Raw genomic sequence first — 19555 nt, forward strand, 5'->3', positions numbered from 1 at the left:
GGCATGATCTGCCTTTCACAAACCCGAACTGGGTGGGATCCAGAGTTTGGTGGTTACCAATGTCTTTGTTTATGAGATCCATGATGATACGTTCCATGGCCTTGCAGACCAGGCTCGTCAGGCTATTTGCCCTTAATCTGTGCAAAAAAATAATTTATCAGATACCCATACTAAATTTACCCTTTCCACTGGTAATACTGGAGGACCATTTTGGCAAAGTTGAATATTTCATTGTAGAAATTCCTGTTGTATAGTCAGTGTATTCAAGTAGAGCCACTGTGTTGTAAGACATTTTTTCTCTGGCATTTTCCACATACATGTGTACTTTTCTGTGCCAAATCCACATTTTCCTATTTGCCTTTTCTCTAGTAGTATTAATGTTTGGTTGATCCATCCCTGTTTCCTGTGGGACCTGAAGCTTTGGTCAGCTTAATGGCAGTTTCTCTCTCTTTTCTATCATTTCATTAGGATTTTCATGAATCAGTCTAACACTGCGGTGGTGGTGCTGCGGTAGCATTGTCGCCTCATAGCAAGACGTTGTCCCGTACAGTTCTCAGCTAGGGCGTCTTCTCTGTGGAGGCATACATGAATGGGGTGTGCCTTTGTTGAAGGTTGTGCATCAGGGCTGGTAATCCAGTACGTAAAAATCCACTACCAATCATTAACGGACCGGAGTTCCGCTGTGGCGACCCCTAACCGGGAAAAGCCGAAAGACACAGTGTGTCACCAGTCTGCAACACTTCCAAATTAGTTGGAAATGCCAATTTATTATTCAGCCGCCTTTGTTTACTCTATGGTTAATCCCCCAAATTGCAGATAATTTTTCAGACACCTTGATGCAGTCATGCTGTGTATACACTGGTCCAACAGCCACTGCTGAACTCTTACCATGTTGCCACAGCTGACAAATAACTTGCTTCCTCTTGTATATCAATAGCACGATCATAAGTTTGTTTTCCATATTTGATTTGGCTGTGGTATTGGTAAGTGCTTCACTGTTAACAATCCCCAGTGAATCTTTTGAAAAACCTGGCTGTTTTACCATCTTGGTTTTTCATATAGTCCCAGTCTGATACTCCCTTATTTTCCAGAGCTCCATACAATCTCATATTTTACATTGCCTTCCATTCCATTGAGTTGTGTTTTCATCTCTATTGCTTTTTCTGTGTCTGAGATGTTTGGTGTCCAACAGGTACATTCATCACTTCCTCTTCCACTCTGGCAACTTTCAGTGTTTTAGGTATGCCGTAGAGTCTCCTGCTGAGTTCTACAGCCGAACTCCTTGCAAACTGTCACCTCCAGAATGTTTCATCATGTTAATTTTGAAGCAACATGGCCTCCCTGTTCGGATTCGTGATCCAGTTCACCATCAAAACGCTCATTTTCAGCAGTTTAGCTGCACATTGTTTCATTAGTCACTAAATGGCAACTTCATGCTTATTTACACCAAAGATCACATTAAGAACTGCATTTTATAGTACTATTTGTTGTGGTAACCAAGAGCTGGAAGGGAGCACTTAATACAACATATAAGGGCATAGAACGGATGTTTAATGTCCTAGCAGTGTGATTACACATCAAAATAATTAGCTAGGGTCCAGAACAGGAAGAATGTGGTATGTGGTCAGGTTATGTTAAATGGTAAACTGAAAAATACAAAAATGTGCAAAGTCAAACAGGCCTAGAAACAAGGATGAGAGAATTAACTGTCATCAAAACTCTGATTGCCTTGCACCTGTGGAAGAAACTAGATTAGTCACCTACTGCACAGTTTCTCTTGGGATTGTACAGGTTTTATGTTGGAATGTTTGCAGTTGCTTTCATCTGTTCTGTTATCCATAATGGTTCAAGTCTGAGTAGCTGTATTTAAAATTTGACTGTTGCATTGTAAAGGCATCCACAGGTGCTTCAGTACATTTTGCATGCATGGTACAGCTAATTCTGTCTTGTACATTTTCTGGAATATTGGTGCCATAGTACAAAATTAAGAACTCCCAAAGATCATTTTTGGCATCTCCTGAGTGCACACTGAAGTACAGGCATCCTAATGTGGATGACTATAAGGGAAAAAGACTCCAATGGATGATTCAGCAATCCAGCAAATATTTCATGATTGCTGCTGTTGCTGATAATCTTTCTTGGGTTTTTTACTAGGATCCTCTATTAAAATATTTTTCATGTTAGACTTTTACTGTTAATGGGAAATAATCCTAGTGTAATTATTTTGGGGACCTGAATTTCAGCAGATGTTTGTAATGAGGCAGCCAGGCCTATGTGTACCCCTCTGAGACTGATGCAAAGCCATCAGTATCCCCTTAGGCCCCTCCATTTGTATTTCTTAGGGATGTTTGTGTGATGTCCTTTGATATAATCAACAGGCGTTTGTTTTTTCTGTGTGTTCACTGCTAGGAGATCATTTGTTTCATGTGTATATTGTACGTGTTCTGTTGTCCAGTTTTTTTGTTCACTTGTTATCAGCTGTTTTATGTGATATCTGTAATTAATGTTTAGTTGAGCATTATATTTCCAGTCTAATCTACAGTCCATCCACCCAATCCAGCCCAACTATTCTACTTGCTTCATTTGGCCTTTCCAGGGCAGATGTATTAGTTCTTACTGCTTTTTACTGCTGCTAGTATCTTGGACCTTCTTTCTGGTGACTTTTATTGAAAGTAAAGGAACACACCTTCCAGGGCAAATGTAGTACTGCTTTAGTAGAAGCAAATCATGAACAAAATCAGCAGCAAAGTAGTACTCAAACCATGCAGTCCATGAAATAAATCCACCATAAATTTAAATATCTGTTTTATTACGAAACTACTAAGCGCTTTCACATAGGCGCTTCTTCAGACCATCAAACAAACAAATACTGGTCCAGCGCATTTAAATAGTGTAAATGCACCAATCAGTTCATACCAATCATTTCATACTAATTGCTAAAACACATTTAAAGAAACATCACATAACCCACATGACAGCATCTGGACTAAAAAACATATAAATCATAATATAATATAAAAATAAATACATATCCCTATGTATATGATCAGGGCAGATATATTTAACACTTCAGCATGGCCCTGAAGTCCAGAAGATTAAGTGTTAAATAGTATCATGTGAAACAGGTTATTTTTCCCTTTGCTACACCAGTATTGTCTGTGCAATCAGATCACTTTGAAAATAGCTATTCTTTTTTCATTTGTAAAAGCTTGTGGCTGATATTAATGAAAGGGAATCTTATGGCATTGTTACTATTGCTGTTTGCCATTTTTAAGGGGACTGCTTGACTCTAATATTAGGATTTTGGCACAGTGGTTCACTCAGAAGTGTGTTCAGTAACTGCTGTCTTGGCATTGGATTAATAATCTGGTTGCTGGCAATCACTGGAACGATACCAGTCGTCTGTCCTAAGAAACCAGTGTACAAGTCTAGGTGTGGGGTTGTGGGTGTGTATGGGTTTCAGATGTCCTGTTGAAACATAAAAATGCTGGCAGCCAGGAAGCCAACAGTGTTTGGTTGACAGGTATATCAGATGGACAATCCCTTTGTAGGGGAATATTTCCTTTCCTTGTGGATTTTGTGCTCTGAGTTTAGTATATGTAATTAATTGGGGGGGGGGGGTACAGCCACCCTGTAAAAACTCTTTCCATTGGTTTAGTCCACTCCAGGGTAATCTCTGGAGTATGCACAAAATGTATATATATTTGTGACTTTGTCATTAACATTGATCTGGGTGTTTGCACACTATCCATTCGAACAAGTGTCTGACACACATATACATATATTTTATGTATGTATACATGTACAGAGAAAGTGAGACTCACACTATATATATATATATATATATATATATATATATATATATATATATATATATATATATATAAAATGTTCCCTTTAGAATCTCTCAATACTGAAATGTCGAATTTCAGTATTTTGAGGCCAAATTGTCGAATCTGCAGTTGTGTGAAACTGCATAATATCGAACCCCCACGGTACTGATGGAGCATTGGGTAAATGTTATGTTTTTTAAGGGTTTTGGGAGGGTTTGTGTGTATGGGAGTGTGTTGGGTAGTGTTAGGTGTGGGGTAGGGTAGGTAAGAGTGTGAGTGTGTCAGTGTTGAGAGTGGTGGTGTTTGTATGTATGTGATGTGTGTTTGTGGAAGGGGGTGTAGAATGTGTGGGGTATTTTTCTGTCTTTTGGTGTTTAGTGCAGCCTTGGAGTTGGTATATATAAGTAACAGGGGTGTGGGGGGCACAGCCCTCCACATGGGGGGTGCAGGGGGGCTTGCCCCCTACTTATAGGAAGGGTAGGTGTGTGTTTTTGTTGTGTTTGTGTGTTTTGCTTTGTTGTAGTGTCGGGAGGTAGGTGTATTTGTGTTTTGTGTAGTTTAGTATTTTGTTTACTTTCGCGGTTTTGGTTTTCGGGTTTGTGAGTTTTAGGCTTTATAGTCTTGAGATACTGAAATTTGATATTTCAGTATTTTGAGATTATAAAGTGAATATATATATATATATATATATATATATATATATATATATATATATATATATGTAAACTGTATTAAGTCACAGTTGTTGGGAAGAGGTGGGTAAAGTATTTGGGAGTCTGTGATTGTGTGACCTTGTTTTGTAGTTGGTGATGTAAGGTTTTTGTTTGGGTGTGACATTTCCCAGTTGCAACCCAAGGGAGTAGTGCATGTTTGCCATATATTTGCATGAGTGTATCACTACATTCTACACACTCAACAGTGAACTTTCGAAAATCAAGAAAAACTCTGTGATCTTCACATCAAAAATCTAAAAAAAAATCCACTTCTCCCCAAACAGTGTGCTAATTATGTATAACCAACTCTGAGATACTGTAATTCTTCAGTGTGGAATGGGCTAATTCCCTGCTGTTTGTGATTTCTCAGCGAATCAAAACTGGCAATGTTCAGTAAGCTAATTTTTCTTTCAGCTGGCCCAACTTTTTTTGGTGCGAGGATAGCACTATTCAACCACCTCAATAGCTCTTGTTTACATACGCAATAGGTGCCTGTGGTGCAGATTTAAGCTCCATAACCCCTACATCTCTTATTTTGTGGCAGCAGTGGTACACAAACCCTATCGAACTGTCAACATAGCTGGAATGTAATGCCTGTACTCCTGATAATGACATGTAGCATTGCAAATTGTAGAAATTCATTAGCATTTTTTTTTTTTTTTTTTTTTTTTTTTACTAAAGTAGTATTTGTAATAATTTTCTAAATGTCAATGAATATACCAATGAGATGAGGGAACAGACTGGATTGTTGTGGCCCTCCTACTTTGGTTGGTAAGAGGAGGCAGAATCATTTGCCATGTATCCAGTTGTGATCTTTGGACAAAGTAACTTTTGAAATAGTATAGAGCAGGTTTTGTATTATACCCTTGTTGTAAATCATGTTGAGCATTGGATAGTATGTATTTTTTTGTAAGGTGAGCAAGAATTTGCTCATGAATGCACTTACCAAGAATTTTTGAGAGAAGGAGGATAAACTTATGGGCTGTAGTCAGGCTGAGAAAGCTTATTACCTTTGTGAAGTTGAGTCATGTAATTTTTCTACTGGAAAGGGTACAAAATGTTCTGTGTGAGATCTATTTATAAGAATTGCTTCTGGGTATGCAGTTGTATGAGCAGCCACAACAAAATACTTTTTTTGGGATATTGGAAGGAACTAGTGAGGTGGGTTTTAATTTCAAATGTGTTTAAAACATTTTTATTTAAGGGACTTATACTGACGGGATTGAATGTACCATGTAAACTTCTGCAGATCAATTCTAATGGAGAAATTCCACAGTTGTGCCAAGGAAGTTGTTCCTTGTAAGAAAGATGTATTGAGTTTACAAGCTATAGTGTGCTTAAATGTGATGCAGGGTTTGCTTGTGATTATTCTGGTTTAGTCAGATTTATGCAGCACCAAAATGTTTTTAGAGTTTTTTTTTTTGTTAAGAAAGAAATTAGATCTGCCTTTGCAGGTAATTTTCCTAGATTTCTAGCTGATTTATAGTTTTGCAGTTTGTGGTATGGCTTGGTCAGTTTTACATTTTCCCAGCCATTATGTTTAGTGTTTACAGCTTAAGCAAAGAGCTGAGTTGGATTATATTTTATTTGCTGGTGGCACTAAGTCTAGCATGTTTAAAATATTGAGTTAAAGTATAATTTAATGGTAGATGTTTGAGTGTGCACCAGTTGCATTTTGAGAGGTTATTAAACAGCGTTATTTGAAATTTTCTTGTAGATCAAACCAAACTATAGTATGATAACATACATGTGTGTGTTTTTGAGTGATGTATGTAAGGTGGTCATCCCTTTTCGACTCTTGTAGAGTACCTACTGTTGCCAGTGTTTGGGCTTGTTAGTCTGTCTAGCTCAGGATGCTATATGCTTTGCCTGCCTAACTATCTGTACTACTATCTGTAGCGGACCCACCTGTCATATGTTGCAGTCTGCGGAGCTTGGTTTGTGTATTTTGGGGGGAAGGCAGACAGGTGGTGCTTACCACTTTTAAAAACAGTGCCTTTTCTTGCTATTTTGTAGCGTGCACTGGGAAAAGTTTGTCTTCCACCCTGTGTTTTGCGTGATTGTGATTTGAAACTTAAAGGACTTTTACAGCATTGTGTATGTCAAGTAAAATGGATACAGTAAAAAGACAAAAGAAGGTTTAAAATGCACCTTCCATTAACTAGGGCAGTACAGTAAGACTGTGTATTGGGAAACCACTTGTGCTTATTAGTCATTGCTCTGATTACACTGAAGTGCTTTCTTGAATTGAATTCATCCAAAAGTATTAGCTCAGATTAATTCCACCACTTGTAGAAGTAGAGTGGTTATGGGTTACTGGTCAGATGGGTATGTGGAAGATCATGATCTATATAAATTATTATCTGTATAAATTAACTGCTGTTCTCTTGCCAATGTCTGTTTCAGAAAAAGAAAATACCTCTCAGATTACAGAAGAAGTTCGTGAGCAGTTGCTAGAGGCCTCTTCTGCTACCAGGAAGGCATACAACACTTACCGGAGAGAAGCTGATTCTGAGGACCACTTTGCATCTGTGGAAGGACTTTCCTCTTCAGGAGACAAAGACAGAGATGATGGGGAAATGAGTGCTGTGATTGCTATAATGCAACCAATTCTCAGGTTTCTACAGCTGATGTGTGAAAACCATAACAGAGACTTGCAGGTAAAAATAGAGTTTGAAGCTGGAAATGTTTGATTTCTCTGGAAGGAGAAATCGTTTGTACTCTCTAATCAGCAGTAAATGTTTTTTTTCTCTTTCTCTAGGGTAGATGTTTACATGATATGTTCTGATGACTAGTTAACTGTAGATATTCTAATTTTTCACTTTTTGGTGAAGGAATTAATAGTTTGTGCTGTCACATGCAAAAGAGATGCCTTTTGGGTTACTTGTGTAGACGGTGTTTCTTGGTGAAACCCTGGTGGGTGCTGTAAGTTTCTCCTTGCAACTGGTGGGATGCCATAGGATTAAATGATGGTGATATTTGAGTTGGTCAAGGGATACCTTTCTGCCATTACCCAGGCCAAAGACATACAAATTCATATATAGGTAGATAAAACAGATAAGCAGATGATATAATTAATGCAAGTTAGGTAAGCAAGATAATTTTGGAAAGTATCTAATTGTGATGTCAAGTAATGTTAGCACATGCAGGAATTGTCAGTGTAGAATAAATGTTGTAAGTCAGCTTCAGGTAATACTGGTACTTGGGAAACTTAAGCTGGAGCTACCCCTTCCGGTACCCTGGGCCATTCTACAATCTGACGCCCCCCTCAACTTTATGTTGAAGATACAAAAAAAAAAAAAATTCTGTCATACTTTAGGATGAGTGAGAGAAGAAAAAATGAATGCTGAGCACTTCAGCCCAGACCAAAAATGCAGAATGGGCTTCATTTCTGAATGCCGGTACTGCACTGGACCAGACACACAGTGCTGAAGTGCTTTGGTAAATGTGGTATCCTTGTTAAGGTTCTGAATGCTGTTACTGAAGACTCTGCTCCCTGACAGCTTCTGCTCATGGTGGCTGCCTCCTTTGCCCTGACAAAGGTACACCTCTGACTTAAGTAGGTGCTGTCACCTTCTGTTATGGTCCACTTTTCCTCCATTATCCTGTCATTGCTTTTGATCATCTTGGTACCATGTTTTCTCATTTTTACTTAGTTTGCAAGACTGAACTGCCTTTCTGTACCCAAGTGATACATTTGTTGTTCTGGTGGGGTAAGAGTCCTGTAGCTCTATTCATTATCTGGTGAAGCAAGAGTCTGGTGAGGGGAGTTGACCAGTCAGCATATCCTGTAGAGTGTCTTATCCCCAGTCCCTCAACAGCCTGTAAACCTCACTGTAACTGCCTTATATGGTGCATGCATGCTTTTGGATATCTACAATCTCTCAACCAAAGAGGCACACTGTGGAGTCTGTGTGCTAGGATCTTCTTGCTGTGACAGTACACCTGCATTTCAGCAAGTGCCACCAGTACATTGTGTCAAATTGCATCCCTTTAAACAGGATGGGCAAGGTGGTATTGACCACTTAAACACTTTCCACTGAGCGCTCTCTCTCTAGTTTCAGTACCACTAGTGCAGTGAGGGCTTTTTTCCTCTGTGCCATGGGGCGAGGTTTTCCTCAGTTTTTTCACTGTCTCATGGAGGCAAGGGAGAACTCATTTCTTCAAATTTCTTTTAAACTGGTCAAAACATTTTGCTTGGCTCATTCTTAATGTGTTGGAGGCTGCTGGTGTTATGCCTTCCTTGTAACGGCCATTAATATTTTGACAGGAGGGCGCACTTCATCTTTTGTGCCTTTGACAAGAATGCGATCTTAAGGCCTTTGCTCGTAGATATAACTATATTTCTGATGCAGTAGTAGAAATATCTTGCACAAAAAGAAAGGTTTTGACAAGAAGTAGGCATACCAAAATGCATAATTTGCGAGGTACTAGAAGAATATAAAATTGCGTGTGTTAACCAGAACATTGGGAAAATGTTGAGCAGAGGTTAGAGGAAACACTGCACTTCATATTGAAGATTGTAACTGTCAGTGCATCTTGTATAGGATTTGTATACGTAATCATCCTGAAAGGAAAAGATAAGACAATCTTTTGGATAAGAAAGGAGTGCTGGTGCAGGCTACTTTAATCTGATTTATGTTAATTGGACATACCTGGGAGGCAAGATCATTTTTCAAAAGGATCATTTACTGGAAAGTCTGCATGATTACAGCAACTTCTGATTTCACTTCACAAATAACTGGATACCATATTGGGATATCTGTGCAGTCGATAGCTGTTAGGCTTGCTTTTATCAATAGTCCCCAGCTAGGCTGTGTTTTTTTTTATTTCTTATTCCAGTGATGAGTGGCATTCTGGTATACGACAGTGTATTCAATCCTTCTCTGTTTTTTGCAACTTTATTCTTATGTCTTTCTCATAAAATCTGTCCTCATTTCATACCTGTGAAGTATGAGCACTTGAACTGTTTTGTGTTTTTTCTCTCCTAGTTAGTGACCTGCACCAATGTTTCTGTTCAGGATTGGTATATAGGGTAGTGCAGCATTTAATCTGTTTTCCTGAAGATGTAGACTGAAGAAGCTTGCAACCAGCCTTGTATGTTAAAGATGGCAGCTGGCAAGAGTACACTGTGCAGTAATTAGCAGGAGGACTCTCACATGTAATACTAGGCTACTGCCATCACACAACACACAGCAAAGAATAAAGAGGGAAAACAATATTCCATGCCTTAGTGGAGGTAACTCTGTCTGCAAAATGGTGTCTAGATCCTCATGTCACCTACTCTCCCTTGACTAGTAAAGAATTGCATTCCTCCTTCACATTGGATGAAGACACCTCATGAGCTTGACCATGTTTTATCCATGCCATGGTCAAGCTCTGGGTTTTGACACACCCAGCTTTCACCCCTGGAGCAGTCCCTCAAATTTCCCACTTTGTTCTGCACTAGCAGTTAAGTATGTGCCCTATGCTCTCATAGCTTCCTGGGCATGATGGCTATGTCTTAGGAGGGTCCATTGGGACTTAACACTTTGGTAGTGTTTTGAGGACAGGCTTAAGCAATAGACACAAGACTGCTGAGTGCGCACTCCAAAAGTCCAAAATCATAGTCAGAGGATGCCATTGCTTGGCCCAAAACTAGGCCTCTCCAGTCTTGTTTGCATGATCTCTGCTGCATGCTTTCACTCATTTCACAGCCCCCACCCCATTTATATCCAGTGAAGATAGGCATGTCCGTCATTGATGTAGATTTGAAAAGGTCTTCTTCTTCCATGCTTTTGAAAAGGGACCTGATGGATGACACCATTATTTCTGAGACAGATAAGAGCAATGAGTCCTTCCCACTTTTTGCCTCCCTCCCCATGAAACTTCCAGTAGAGAAAGTCGAGCTAATCTTAATGGACTGGCATTTGAACCATTTTATTTCTGTACAGAAATGTTAAAATGTTTTAATTATTGTGAAAAGAAGTAAAAGACAGCATTTTGGGTTCTCACCCTTGGAAAGTGGGTTAAAGGATGTGATTGTTGGATGCTGCTTAACTCTGATCTGAGGAAAAATATACACTCTGCAAGGCTCCGTCTAAGTGGAGCATGTTCTTTTCTAAGCTTGTAAGAGGCTTAATCATTTGTCATCAGAAGTCCAGCACAAATTCTACATTCCTTTTCCAACTTACTGACTCACAAGTAGTATAAACATTTGCTCAGAGTTAGAAGATGGTATTTTTCTGCTCTGATCCATTGACTTCATTTCTCTTGATCCAACCCACCCTTTTGTGCCAAGAGGCAGTACAGGTCTGGCAATAGGCCATAGAGGCATTACCCATGCAGTTCACATGCTAATACATTCCTTGAGCTTTAATTCTATTGTCTACCATTTAATAGCCAGGTGGGGTAGTCCAAACATCCTTTTCAGCCACTACCCAGCTCACAGGAGAAACCTGTTACAGTGCATTAATGTCTGCCGATTTTATTCAACCTAGAATCATAAATTTAAATACATTCTACTTTAAGGTCCAAAATATAAGATATTAAAATGGAAGGAATTAATCCATGCAGTTCTTGGTTAAGTGGTAATTACAAGGAAGTAGTTGCTGAATAGCATAATTCCTTTATCTTTCTAGTATCAGCACTTCAATTGTTTTGTGCTGATGAAAATAAATTCTGATAGTAAGGACCTGAAATGCAGTGAAGTATTTTTACAGGATGGGAAGTTATTTAATGGGCTTTAGCAGTTTTTTAGAAATGCATTTTTTGTACGAAATGTGAAAGAAGAGTGCAAGTTTGAGTTTTGTCACATAGGAATTCTGTAGTATTAGCAGTTTATCTGCTAGTGGAGTCTAATTACACTGAAAGAGTTGAACATTTTTCCTTGTTTGCCCCAGCTTAGAGTACCATAACCAAATTCCAGAAGGTTCAGGGCTTGGTTTCAAATGACTTTTTGAAGCTCTTGTTCTTCCCCAGAAGGAGCTCCTTTGTCATTGGACATTTTTTGCACTGCTTTTGAACAACCCCAGGATCTCCAAGAAGCCATATCCAGCGAAAGAGGCAAACTGTTAGTTGTAAATATTATCCATTCCAATGGAGGGGCTAAGATTAATTGACCCTATCCTGGACTTCTGCAACTTTCAGTATCATACAGTATACCAGATTCTGGATAGTGGTGTTGAATTGGGGGGAGGGGGGGGTCATGCCTTTGTTACCATAAGGAGTTTATATAGGGGTCACAACCTGATAGGGTATACTTTCACTACATCTGTAAACGGAGATCCTTACAAAGAGGTTACTGAAGCTCACTTTAAGTGAGGTGCACTTAAGTGCAAAATTTAGCTATGTGTGCTATGCTGTTGGTCAGAGCCGATTTCTAGCAGTATTTTTAACATGCACAATAGCAGTTTTTGGTAGACTATAAATACTTGGCAGCATAATCTTCCTCCCCTGTCAGCATCCCATTACTACCCCAAATCTACCATCATTGCCTTTACCTCTTCTACCACTAATTCCACCCATTCTTACTTCCATTTTCCTTTGTCTCTTATATTTTACTGAATAGCCATCCTGAAGTTTTTTGTCAAATTCACGTGTTCATTTCTATCCAAATGTATATTCTTCAATATTATAGTTTGCACATTACATTTATTAATATAATACATTACTTCATGCTTTTGTCTGCACCTGTATGGTCATTTACATGCCATGATGTGGACAGAGTAACCATTATTATAGAAAACTATTACTGTCCTATTACACATGATGGTTCTTTTGAATGTGTTTTTCCAATTTTTGACTTACATGCACATGCTGTTTGGCAGGCTAATCTCTTATGCAGTCAACTCTTCTCTTTCCCATTTGAACTTGTGCCACAGTTTTCAAAGTGTTTTGCTTCAATGAAAATACTCTAACAGAAACTAAATGTTTTCAGATAATCACCATTCCTTTTTAATGTAAAATATACACAATTGTATGATTTTCATAAAATATTTACCCATCCAAAGAACAGTTTCCCTAAATTGATGGCCGCACTCTGGCATTATCAAATTTAAAGTTAAGGTTACTAGTGTTAAAGTGCATATTGCAGACTGGGTTACCACTTTTACTGATTGCTTTCTGTTCCTTTCTTATCTGTAGTCCCCTCCCATATGTGGAAAAACAGCTTGCATGCTTTCTGTATGCATCTTTTACCTGTAAGAAAACATGCAATGTCTGTATTTAAACTAAATTGGACACTGTTATACTAAATCCATGAAATTATTGCGGTTGCTGGAGAGGCAGTTGCTTCTTACTTCCCCCCCAGTTTTAGGCTTTTTTTCCATTTAAGTGTTTGCCACTATACTCTTAAATATCAGTATGCCTAATGCATCTTTCTCAGCAAAAAGTACACTGAGCTGTCTATAGGCTTAAGCAATTAATCAAGACAGCTTATCTCCAAGTAAAAGCAGCAGTGAGGAAAGAAAGAACAGCTAGTAACTTTGCATAGACATGAAATAATCTATTTAACTTTCACTCAAAACACACAATCCAGACTTCTTATAGTCAACTGCCTGCACCTGCTGACATCTAGTCTCCCACTGACAGCATTTGCTAATGGAGGAAATAGCATATGTTTGCAAATGAAAGAAAAGTAACATTGACCATGCCTTTCATCATTTTTTTTATTTTTAAAGTCTATTTGCTTACAAAACCCCTTGTCTCTGGCTTAAAACAAGGACATTAAGATAACCATCCATTCCGTTTATAAATGGGAAAATTTAATTCTGAATATATGATCAATACACTTTTACACATCAGCCCAAGATCATTGTTAATTTTAACTTGCTTCTGTATAGCCTTTCTTTTCTTGTTGTACAAAACATGTTCATCTTACAACAAAGAAAAAATACTTGCTTTAATGTATTTAAGATGTACAGCAGTCATCGTAAAGTTCACCCACCAGTTTAACACAGTCAAGAAAATTCCAGTCTTGGCCACTTTTTCTTGCTAAGCCATATTTCACATGTCTGTTTCTATATCCAGTGGGGTAAATGTAGGGTTGCCATAATTGTTTTTATGTAAAAGAGGACGAAAAAAAATGTGCTGCTACCATCACATTATTTCTTCCTCTTAGGTTGAAGAGCAAAAAAAAAAAAAGTCTTTACTCTTGTAGGACTAAAAGTAAAGACTTTTTTTTTGCTCATCAACCTAAGAGGATGAAATAATATGTGCAGGCAGCAGCACACATTTTTTCGTCCTCTTTCTACTCTTAGTTGAAAAAAAAGGTCCGTGTTTGGGGATTTTTGATTGGCCCGTATGCCGGCAAACGAGCTAATCAAAACCTCTAACAGCAGACCCTCTTCTGTTCAGTGAGGAACATCAAGCAGTTCCGCATTGAACAGAGCACTGCTTTTTGATTGGCTTGTATACCGGTATATGAGCCAATCAAAAACGCACACAGCAGACCCTCTTCTGTTCAATGCGGAACATCAAGCAGTTCCGCATTGAGCAGAGCTCTGTTTTTTGATTGGCTCGTATACCGGTATATGAGCCAATCAAAAAATAAAAACAAAGTGGAGAAAAAACTCCGAAATAGGGATGTCTGCTTTTTGAAAATTCTGCGATTTTAAACCTGGACACACAGAATTTTCAAAAACCGCCCGGACAGGAGCCCAAAAAAGAGGACATGTCTGGGGAATCCCAGGCGTATGGTAACCTTAGGTTAATGCCTTAGTCTGCCATGTCTTTTAGTGTTGGTATTCCTGATAATCTCCATCTCACAATTTTCAGATTCACGTCCAAGATACTACTGAGTTCTTCTAGTAAGGTCCTGTGATTTTTCCTGACTTTCATTTGTTCTAAAGGAAAATGTTCAGTGCTTCAGTGGCAAGGTCTCTGCAGGGTTCATTGTCAAAAGAATGAGAAGCAGAGTCCCTGTCTTGCTGACTCACTGTTGGATAAAATGTATTCCTCCATAAACTGTTCTGCATCACAAGTGTATTTGGTCCTCAGGGGAAAAAATGATGAAGGCAGTTGGATATAGCAGCTTGAATGTTAAACCTGCCTCATGATTTCCTGATTATTGGAGTCAACTTGCTTCTCATCAGCCTGTTTTACAGTAATCATTTTCTATAAACCCTGTGCTCTCCCCAATTTTTAATACTTTTCTTCTGCCACAATTTTGTCAGTTTTGCTGGGCATGATTCCATCTTTACTGATTTTAGCTGCTTTCTGATTGCAACATTTGTAGTATATGCATGATGTGCACTCAGTTAACAAATCCTGCTTTGGAATACTAGTCAAGATGGTTATTTGTACTTTTGCCCTTTTATTTTCAGCGTAGTCCTCCAGTGTTTCATTTATCTTAAACACCTATGAGTCCAGTTGATTTATTTTTCCTCTATTAGTGGAAGCCATCATCTTTACACCAAATCTGGAACCTTTAAATGCTTTTTGCTGGGCAGTCTACAAGATTCTTGACAGCCATCATTTTCTATCCTCCTCCTTTTCTGGTTGATTTGTCTCTGGTTCTCTGCATTTCTTCATTTATGGCATCCAGGAAGTGTAATAACTAGCAAGTAACTGGATTTTACCCAAAGTCAGTTTTACTGGCTTTTTTTTTCACAATTTCCATTTTCACACTGGGAGCATAATTCAACCTGTTGATCAGTCTGTGGTGATCTTGGAAGTCACCAGATATTGTTGGATTTCTTGTATGCTTATAGCTTTCACATCTGCGATATTTTTTGTATTTGTCATTTTGTATTACATTGAGTTCCTTGATTAAGTTTTTAGGAAATGCTCACTACACAAAAAGATGAAACCATTAAACATGGAAAATTCTTCAGCTCCTTGTTGAAAATTCACTTCACAAGGGTTGGGCTGGGCACTCTGCATGTATTTCCCTGTCTTTGAGAGATCAGGAAGTCCCAACTTGTACTTGATGGGGGAAGAACAGAGGTATCTGGAAGCCAGGATTCTTGTTTCTTTTGAGTATCATGACAATCCACCATTTCAATCACCTGTGGAGGAGGATGAGGTTTCTGTGGCAGAGTTCAGTCATTTCTTCTGAGAATTTGACTCCCCTCACTTGTTTCTGGAGTGTTAGATTATGTACACCAGTCTCACTTGTCCTGTTGGCTTTTTTCCAAGTTGACTTGCCTGTGTACCAGGCAAATGCTTACTGGTTAATTTAGGGAGACTACCTATGATCTTTCCTAGTGCAGAAAAAAGGGGCCTTCATGAAAGGGGTTTCATACAAGCCTGCTCAAGCTAAGCACAGTGATTAACCTTTAGATTCTGGAATGGGTTCCAAGACCAGATCGTTCTGTAGTCAGGAAGCTGTGGCACTTGAATAAGCATTGGTCTGCTATAAGAGTAGATGAGATAAAAGCTCCACAGTGGGCTACTTACAGGGTACTCTTGCAACCACACAAATGGTGAGGAAGTTTGGTAGTAGATTTAAGCTACATTTCCAATGTTCTTGGAGTGGAGAGTAAAGGATACTTTGTCAAAGGTCTGTTGGAAGTAAGAAATACCAGAGATTGACCATCACTGTGCAGCAGGATGCTCCTTCCTTGTTCTGCTTGATTCAGCACAAAGTTGATATTGGATTAATTTTTCCTTTGTGGTATGCAAGATTCCCGTCTGCCTTTCCACTTATTCATTTTCTTCTGTGACTGTTCTCAAAATTTAGAGAACCAAACGTCATCCTTTTTACTGAGCCAGAGTAGTGTGGTTTTTAGGCTGTGCAGTTCTTGTTAATTTGCCACTACAGAAATGTATTCAGGATTCCGGTACAAGCCATTGAATTTCCACACTCAATTGGAACAGTGGCACGTTCCCCCTCTGAGCCTATCTGCTTCATTAAATCTTTTGTTACTAGAAAGATTTTCTATAATTAAAACTGTCCCTTTTGCCAAGGAAGGATGGTCTGTCTGTCCTGAAAATTCTTAGCATCACCTCAGTTTAGTTTGCAGGTGATTCTGACAGCTGCTAGAACTTGTTTGATTGGTCCTCGTTACTTCATGGACAAAGGTATTTGCTGGTTAAGGAAGCCCACCCATGGGGCTTTGCATCTTGCTTCACTTCTGAAGAATGCGTCTTACTTTTGCAACCTACATTTCATGCCTGTCAGTTGTACTGCTCCTCTGAGTCTGGATGATTTAATAAATCTGGAGTTCTTTTTGAAGAAGCTGCTGTTTGCACTACTAAGCACATTTTGATGTTATGGTTTTCAGTTCGGATTGAAGATCTCCCTAACAGGTCATGAAATTCAGTTCGAACCCTGTAGAGTCCCAGTCTGGGCAAACACCACTTAATATTTATCTGGCAGGTTGAGTAGCAAAATATTTTTGTGGTTGAAGGTCTGCATACAGTAAATCAGTATAGAAATTAAAGGTTTTTCAGTCTAAGATACTTGGAGTAACACAATATACTTGTATTAATACGCCTATATCTTTGATTGAAGTTACTCACCTGAGGGAATCATTCAACCATCCTAGGTAGAATTTTTCAGAGGTCTGGCCCTCAATAGGCAAATGATTGACTAATGGAAGGTATGAGTTGCACTTTTAGAACTGCCAGCAGTCTCTGTTTACCGAGGGTCGTGATTGAAGTAGCCCAGTTACAGGACAGAAGACATTGCTAACAGGGAGGATGCAAGCTGTGGAGGGCCAGAAGTAGTATGACTAGAACTTTTCATTTATTTGACTATTAAGTGGGGGACAACATTAATATTAATAGATGGTGTACAGGTTCATACCAGGACAAAGTAAATGCAAGAGACAGGCACTGGTCAGTGGTTAAAAGTGGTACTCTGGATCCCAAAGAAAGGGATGATGGAAAAGGGTGGGAATAGAAAAAAGAGAATAAAGAGAATGATAGAGGGCAAATGTTTAAGTATTGAATAGTTAAGGTCATGTGAATATGCTGACCTTCAGAGAATTAAGAAAAAGTTGGGGTAGCAAGGATTTGCAGTAGTAGGTGGTGATAGTTCAAATTATGTCTTTTCAGAGAGAAGTGCATCAAAAACCATTTACAATCAGGTCTAAAGTTGTGCAAAATAGTATTCTTAAGGTATTAGAGAGGTTTCCAAGTAACAGGCCTAATACTGAGAAACTGTAGTCTAATAGGTGTAGTCTAATTAATTGAGTGTAGAATTATGGAAGTGGCGAATGACCTAAGACTGCCGACTGAACATTTGGTGAGGTGGCGTGGAAAAAAATTGGAAAGGTTCTAGATAAAGTTGACTGAGTTGAGCAGGAGTTTGACTTAAGAGTTCTTGATTGCCATTTGTTGCAATGTGGCAGTGGTCTTCAGCTTTTGCTGTAATAGCAATATGCTTGTATATGTCACTAATTTGTAGATGTTTGGGGAAGATCAGATGACCAAAGCCTGGTCCTTGAGGGATAGCATATAAAAAAAAAAAAAAAAAATACAAATTCATGCATAATCCAGTTTTGTCACAACAGTATGTAATAAGGGATGCAACAGGATCAGACCGTCTTCAGTGTGGCATATATAACCATGGCATTCATCTTGAAGCATTGAGCTACTGGTGATTAACTCCAGTTGTGTATGTGTTGCATGTCCTCAGACAGCCTGCTGCTGATAGTTACTAATACTTGAGAAATGAAAGGTTTAGTTGCATGGTAGTTTTATGTTTAGAAAATCCAGGCTTTAAATGGCTCCTGGTATATTTGTGAAAAAGTCATTCATGCTTATGCATAGTACATAGTTTGTGATTAATTTTTAAACATTTCCTCCTCTGTCTTGCTATGACAATTACTTAAGATAACTTTTTTTTATTCAAGAAGATATGGTTTAGGTACTTTTATGGTCTTGGTAGCTACCAAAGCTAGTAGGTTGGAACCTTAATCTTGTACACTTGTGTCAAGTGATTGGATGCATAATTAATGTGAAGTATTGTGCATGAAAATGAATATGCTGCATGTACGAAGAGTAAGCATTTTTCTTTGAATTGCATTAGATTAGTGTCAAGCCAGAGCTGCCTATTGTTTGTGCTAGTTAGCTTTGCTTCTATACAAAGTTGCATCTAGAAGTTTTTCAACTGCTAAGCCATAGGCCCGGGATTTGTCACGTCTGTTATCATTGAAGATTCTATTTCTTAAAGTTGTAAAACTGCTTTAAGATTTTTGGACTTTGTGTTCATTATATTACAGTGAATGAGCATCAGTGTTAGATTTATGGCTATGACCTTTAAGTGCGTATACACTCTGCTTGGCTCTGTGGGGCAGAAGGATGTATACCTAATTGTGACCCAAGAGACTAGGGTTCGATTAGCAGTCCAGGCACTAGAGGAACCAAGCAGGAAGGGGAAAAGTAAAAAAGTTATGGTCTGTTTAACTGTCCCAGGGTGGTGGGGAGAACTGCGAACTTCGGTGGCAGACAGGGTGCTGTAATTTCTCTTGTGGAGATGGGAATAAACAACTAGGAGGAGGGTCAAGGCTGATATGAGGAAATTTTGCTTACAGAAATTAGATGACTTCATCTGCAATCAGCCCATTAAATGTCCCCTCACTAGTACTTTATTGGATGCATACAAGAAAGAGTTGACCACAAAAATCTGAAATCTGCTGATGGCTGACTAAACAATGGCTCATACTGGTTGGCCAAAGAAGTTCTTTTGCTATCCACAAATAAAGGAGGCTGGCTTGTATGCCTTCTTTTTTTGGTTTCTCTAATAGCTTTTGTAACCTTTCTCGTATTATCCAGTGTATTTTGAGGCATTGTGCTTAGCTGACCATTTAAATCTGTCTTTGCCTTCTGCAGCATTGCTGTAGATTCCATGTATCTTTTGACTTCATTACAATGGAGCTCTAAGGAGTTTGTGAATATACTTCTGGCCATGGTTTTGTGTCCTGATAAGTGGCCCGCTCCACTTGCTGTGCTTTTATAATAAGGCAATATGGCAGAGATCTGGTTCATATTTTCAGGATGTATAGTTGGTGACAGAGTTGCAAAACTGTTTTAACATGTTAACAAATGTTTAAATATTAAATCACATTATGTGACAGTATG

General features: G+C 38.7%; 1 protein-coding gene across 1 annotated transcript in view; it reads left to right on the top strand.

The window, feature by feature from the left end:
* ITPR1 (inositol 1,4,5-trisphosphate receptor type 1) overlaps positions 1–19555 on the top strand; it is a 2510606-nt gene that overhangs the window by 1850630 nt on the left and 640421 nt on the right. Inside the window, exon 41 of the mRNA XM_044076407.1 lies at positions 6953–7206. Coding sequence (XP_043932342.1) covers positions 6953–7206 — 254 coding nt within the window. The remainder of the gene's footprint in view (positions 1–6952; positions 7207–19555) is intronic.

Source organism: Protopterus annectens, chromosome 7.part0 (assembly GCF_019279795.1).
Source record: "Protopterus annectens isolate FY-2018-M chromosome 7.part0, PAN1.0, whole genome shotgun sequence".
Taxonomy (NCBI): domain Eukaryota; kingdom Metazoa; phylum Chordata; order Ceratodontiformes; family Protopteridae; genus Protopterus; species Protopterus annectens.